Source organism: Excalfactoria chinensis, chromosome 4 (genome assembly GCF_039878825.1).
Source record: "Excalfactoria chinensis isolate bCotChi1 chromosome 4, bCotChi1.hap2, whole genome shotgun sequence".
In the NCBI taxonomy this organism is placed as follows: domain Eukaryota; kingdom Metazoa; phylum Chordata; class Aves; order Galliformes; family Phasianidae; genus Excalfactoria; species Excalfactoria chinensis.
Genome location: NC_092828.1, coordinates 59,327,441 through 59,333,440, shown reverse-complemented (window position 1 = coordinate 59,333,440; position 6,000 = coordinate 59,327,441). Strand labels below are relative to the sequence as shown.

Genomic DNA, 6,000 nt, shown 5'->3' with positions numbered 1-6,000 from the left:
CTCAGACGCGCACGGGGACGTCACGCGGCGCCGCTGCCGTCACCGCGGGGCCCGCGGCGACACCTCCGCCGGGCGAGCCCACTTCAAGGCCGCGCGGGGGGAACGCGGAGACTCGCACTGCGCGACCCCGCGCCGCGCAGCCCCGCTCGCGGCACCGGCAGCGGCGGAGCGGTACCGGGGAGACTCCGCCGCGGGTTCTCGCCCCGAGCTCGGCGGGGAACGTGAGGCCGACCCGCGCGGCGCTCCCCCGCCCGGCGGAGCTGGTAGGTGCCGGACGCGCCGCCGCCGCCGCCCGTAAAAGCGCCGCCGCGGGGCGGGTGCGGAGCCGCCGCTGGAGCCGCCCCGCCGGGAGCATGTACCAGGGCCCCGCGCGCTGCCTCTGCTCGGCGCTGCCCGCCCTCCGCCGCGCGCCCGCCGCCGCCTCGCCGCCCCTGCGGCCCCGCCGTCCGCCGGCCCTCGGTCCCGCCGCCCCGCGGGCTGCAGCGGGGGCCGCGCCGCCCCGCGCAGGTGGGTGCCGGGAGGGGATGGGGGGGAGCGCGATCCCGTACGGCCGGGAGGGACGTGGGGGCGCGGCCCGGCTCCGCCCGAGTCCCGGCGTGGCGGCGCCGGGCAGAGCCCAGTCCCCCGTTGGCTGGTTTCGGCTCCTCGGTGCCCGACGGGCTCCGCTGTCCGTGCTGCGCACCGGCAACGCGCGGCACGGCCGGCTGCGGTGGAGCGCGGGTGGCGGTCGAGGTCCCGGGCTGCCCGCACGGTGGCCGTACGGCCTGCTGCTCCTCCCGCCCGAAACCAGAGCTGGCGGCGACCCGGCCCCGCGGCCTCGGGTGCGAAGGCTGCCCGAGGTCGCTCCCCTGGCAGGCCCCGTGTCCTGAGACGAGGTCAGAGCCCGGCGCTAAAGCCATCGCCTGACCGGGCCCGAGCTCTCTGCGGAGCGTCACTCGGACAGGGTTTCAGCTCTGGCTGTGACTGGCACCGAGTTCCACCGTGGCATTCCCGCTCACTGCCAGAATCAGGGCTTGAACAGCAAACAGCAGCGAGGGCCGCACACACAGTGTGTCACACCACGACAGCTCGCTGCTTCACTGGGGCAGCTGTCACAGCCCTTGGCTATGAAGCAGAGCCTCCACAATAAACTGCGTGGTCCTGTCACCGGGTGACAAAAGAAGCCTTGGACTTTGTGCTGTGTTCTTCAAAAGGCCAAGAGCACAGCTTGGCTGACAAGGTGCCTTCCTGTCCCTTTCTCTTCCTTCTTCTTTTACGCACACTGCATAATTGCAGGCGGTGCTGAGCTGGCATTTCCCATTGCAACATCACACAGTGGGAGCTGCCTGTGCTCACTCCCTGCTGCTAAAGGGCAACCTCGGGATAGCGTCTGTTTCCTGCTGTGCTTCCTATCCCCACACAGCTGTGTTGGGGTCCTGCTCAGGGGCTTCATGGCTGTGCCCCGTTCACTGCCCATTAAATGGCATCTCTTCTGCTTGTGCTTGGCTTCTAGACAGTAGTTTAAACTGACCAAGTCTCTGAAATTGAAGTGCTGTAAAAGCAGTCCCCTAGAAGCTCACCTCAGCCTGGGGAGCTCCTGGTACCTCTCCTGGATAGAGATGTGGTGACAATGGAGGACTTCTTACATCCAGTTTCTCTTCCTAACTTACTGCCTTCAAACAGCTCTAAGAAACCCCTAGCTGAGCATAACAGGCGTACTATTCCACTGGCATACACATTTGGAACATCTTTAAGTATTTTTTTAGTGCCTTTAAAAGCACCTGTTTTACAAGGCTGTGAGTCTCCTGCTGCAAGATCATTCATTTCTTGTCTCCCCTCATTCCCTGAGCTGCTCGTGCTCCTGTCCTGCTGCCTCCCCTCCTGCCAGGCCTGGCTCTGCCACATGCTTGTCACCAGCCCACACATAAGGCAGAGCTGTGAGCCACATCTCCACTCCCCACCCCAGGGTGTAAGCCAGCTGAAAGTACTCGGGGAAAGTTGCTGCTGCAAGGAAGAATGAAGTCTCAGTTGAAGGCTGCTATTAAATATTAACCTGAGGCAGTGAGTCAGCTGCTTGCTGCTCCGTGGGCCTGCAGCCATCCGCATAGGGAACAGGGTACTGGGCTGTGCAGTGTGTTGCCTTCATTAGTGCTGTGCATGGAATAGGGAGCAGGCAGCATCTGTTTACCTGCTGGGTTCTCCTCAGTGAAGAGAAAAAGCACACTTTGTTCTGCTTTTCACAAAGCTTGCCGAAGTTAATCATAGCCCTCCCGTTCTGAATGAAAGCCTCCTTTCTACCCTTATGGGATGCCTGCATGCTGTCTTAAACAAGAGGGTCTGCGTGTGGGTTGCAGTGCCCAATAACAAGCAAAGCCAGGCAGGACTGTGAGCAGAACTAATCCCTATCTCTGCACCCTATTTGTTTTGTCTTGGGTGCAAGTTCCTGCACAAACCCCCATGTTACTCATGTGTAACGAGATAATCTGCAAGGCACACGGACATTGCTCATGCCAGTTTTCCCTCTGCAGCTTGTTCCATGGGAAACAGCACCAGCCGGCTCTACAGCGCGCTCGCCAAGACGCTGAGCAGCAGCGCCGTGTCCCAGCACCAGGACTGCCTGGAGCAGCCCGACTCAGCGCAGCTAGAGCCCATAGACCCCAAGGATCTGCTGGAGGAATGCCAGCTCGTTCTGCAGAAACGGCCACCTCGCTTCCAGAGGGACTTTGTGGACCTGAAGAAAAACACAGCCAGTAACCACCGCCCCATCCGGGTCATGCAATGGAATATCCTCGCCCAAGGTAGGAGCCAGGTTACAGCCTGGAAACCAAATGCAGCCAGTTTTAAATGCAGGTGTGTCCATGCAGTTAGACACATCTGGAGCTGACAGGGTGAAGGGAGAGAGATGAATGATGCAAGGCCCAGCTGACAGGGAGATTTTCAGCACTTGAAATGGCAACTTGTCTTCTATTTGGAAGGAAAGAAGAAAGATTTCCCTCTTCTGCCATCTCTGAATCCAGAAGTTGCTGTGAATGCCTGTCATAGAACACGCTATGTCCAAAAAAAGCCGTGCCTGTCCCTTTTAGTTGTCAGCTCCCAGAAGAGAGAACCATCTCTCTGTACATTTCTTTGTGAAGCTCTAGTGTTTTCTAATAGGCGCACTGCTGAACTGTTTGGGGATTCGGGTGGGTTACAGGAATTCGTAGTTCTTCCAAATAATCGCTATCGATTTTTTTCAGAGCCCTAAGGTCAGGACTGTACATTGAATTATGCAACAGCCTCACCTTTGGGGTGGGAGAGGGCAGTCCGTTACGTAAGAACTGCCCTCGTATTCTGTAATTAAGTAACCCCTGCAGTGCTGCGTTTTGTCTCAGATGAGCTGTGGCAGCCACAGGTGGAAGACAGCGCAGTGACTTTTGAGAAGAGAGGGAAGAAGCCTCGAATCTGAGTTACTTTTGCCACTGATGATTTCTTTCTTTCACGCCTCACATTTCAGCTCTTGGAGAAGGCAAAGACAACTTCGTTCAGTGCCCCATGGAAGCTCTGAAGTGGGAGGAAAGGAAGTGCCTCATCTTGGAGGAAATCCTTGCCTACAAGCCAGATATCTTGTGCCTGCAAGAAGTCGACCACTACTTTGACACCTTCGAGCCACTCCTCAGCCGTCTGGGCTATCAGTGTACTTTCTTCCCGAAGCCATGGTCTCCGTGCCTTGACGTGGAGCAGAACAACGGGCCGGACGGCTGCGCCTTGTTTTTCCTCAAAGAACGCTTCGAGCTCATCAACAGCGCAAACATCCGGCTCACCGCCATGAAGCTGAAGACCAACCAAGTAGCCATAGCTCAGACACTGAAGTGCAGTGAAACTGGAAGACTGTTCTGCATCGCCGTCACACACCTGAAAGCTCGTACTGGCTGGGAGAGGTTTCGGTCTGCGCAGGGCTGTGACCTTCTCCAGAACCTGAAGAGCATTACCCAGGGTGCAAAGATCCCTCTGATCATCTGTGGAGACTTCAACGCAGAGCCGACTGAGGAGGTCTACAGAGAGTTCTCCAACTCCAGCCTCAACTTAAACAGCGCATACAAGCTGCTGAGCCCCGATGGGCAGTCGGAGCCCCCGTACACCACCTGGAAGATCCGGCCCTCGGGAGAGTGCCGGCATACACTAGATTATATCTGGTATTCCCAGCATGCCTTGAATGTGAACTCAGCCCTGGGCTTGCTGACTGAAGAGCAAATCGGGCCCAACAGGCTGCCCTCATTCAACTACCCGTCAGATCACCTGTCTTTGGTGTGTGACTTTAGTTTTAACCAAGACCCTGACAGACTGTTATAATTGGTTAGAATGCTACCTGGTATTGCTGTGTCTTAATTCACCACTGTTTTGTGTTACTGAAAACTTCTGAGGCTGGAAGCCATTAAGGATGAGGAAATACTGTTGACTAAACATTCTTTTAGGCACTTGTTTGGAATTACACTTAGCCTTCAGAGCTTGTTCATCTGTAGCCTCTGAAGGAGGAAGAAAGGAGTCAGTGTTCTTTTAGTGGCGGTCTTTTCTGTATTCAGATTTGAAAACTGGAAGGGAAATGAGCTTTATCCTTTCACTAACCCCCGTGTCTAAGAGTATAATCCTCTAATGAATGCGGAGGCCTGAGTATTTAAAGTTAAATGTGTGTATGTAGAAGTTTGCCCTGGCAGCATGCTAATTTTGTTTATTTGATGTTAAGCTCGTGCCGGTATCAAAGGGAACAAGGCTTGACTTCTCAGTTAGATTCTTTTAACTCCTTTTCTGTTGCAGATGAAGGAAGCTAAACATGGTTTAGACATGAGCAAATCTGTGATCATACTGGTGTAGTCTAATTTCCACGTGACTTAAGGTGAAGACTCCATTTAAAGTGAAGGGATAATAGCACAGCTTACCAAGGCCCCCTCCATTGAGTGAGGAAGCAGAGGCTAACGGCAGCACATCCTGTAGTGACATCCTCACTTCTCCAAAGAACGTGCATGTGTCTGTAACACACAGTCAGTAGGCACACACAGCAACCAGTACCTCTGCTGTGCTTCCCCCCACGGTACATGCCTAACAAGGGAGTGTTTTCTTGTCTGCTTCAAGTACTACGTTTATAAATGGTTTAAATGGAAAGCCTTGTCCATCTTGCAGTTTCGGTAAAGGGCCAATCTTCATTTTGAAAGACTTTTATTTATCTTCAGAACCTAAATCTACACTGGAACCTATTAGAGGACAAATTTTATTTATTGTGAGAAGCTGATAATCCTGTACCTGACTTGAAATGGCACAGCAGCAGCACTCAGGAGCACCTACAGGTCCTCTTTTCATGGCCCAGGTCCTAGGCCATGGCAGAGGTGGGGTAGGGCGGAAGCTGTTCTTTGTGGCGCGGTGCTCACTGGTGTGACGTAGGTATTGAGTATGTGCACTGTAAATGTGCCACTGTTGCCAGGACATGGGGAAGGGAGAGGAGAAAACCAATAGCTGGAGTTAGGCTGACATGTAGATAGTTTGCAGATTAGGCAGGGCAAATAAAGCAGTACTTCCATGCTGCGTAAGGCCCGTGGTAACTTGTAAATGTTCCAGGTGTTTAATAATAAAAGTCCTTTGGAAAAAGAAAATACTCTCTACTGCCCTCTTTTTGATATCCTTACCAGAAATGGATGATAGTACCACTTCCACACCTTCTTCCAGGTCCGCGGTCCTAATATTACGAGTTGTCACAGCTGTTTTCAAGTGGTGTTTCTCAAACTTGCATGCCTACATTTCACAGTGAGTCTGTAGGGAAAGGGGTTACTGCTGGAGAAGTTAAGCTGCCTTCTCCCCTAGGTCTTAAATGACCTTAAGTATTTTCCTTCCCCTTGGCTGTTTGAAGCTTCTGAACAGTGTCAGCACCCACCTCAGCACTGCACCCCAGGCTGCACGTATTCCTCCCTGAGGAGCTGCTGAGCGTGCCTAGCAGGGATGTCTCATCACAACAGGAAGTTCCAGTTGTCACTTATGAAATACCTGAAGGGCAAG

At 54.2% G+C, this 6,000-nt stretch overlaps 1 protein-coding gene across 1 annotated transcript; it reads left to right on the top strand.

The window, feature by feature from the left end:
• Positions 1-344: 344 nt before the first annotated feature.
• Positions 345-5,736, top strand: NOCT (nocturnin). Its single transcript, XM_072334997.1, has 3 exons — positions 345-507; positions 2,508-2,777; positions 3,473-5,736. Exons 1-3 carry the CDS (start codon positions 354-356, stop codon positions 4,306-4,308), a joined length of 1,260 nt encoding a protein of 419 aa, XP_072191098.1. The 5' UTR covers positions 345-353; the 3' UTR covers positions 4,309-5,736.
• The last annotated feature ends 264 nt before the right edge of the window (positions 5,737-6,000 follow it).

Bases quoted from the DNA above. Each gene is read 5' to 3' on its own strand.
- NOCT (XM_072334997.1), top strand. From the start codon at position 354: ATGTACCAGGGCCCCGCGCGCTGCCTCTGCTCGGCGCTGCCCGCCCTC. The intron at 508-2,507 runs GTGGGTGCCGGG...TTCCCTCTGCAG, and splicing joins GGCCGCGCCGCCCCGCGCAG to CTTGTTCCATGGGAAACAGC. The intron at 2,778-3,472 runs GTAGGAGCCAGG...CTCACATTTCAG, and splicing joins ATGGAATATCCTCGCCCAAG to CTCTTGGAGAAGGCAAAGAC.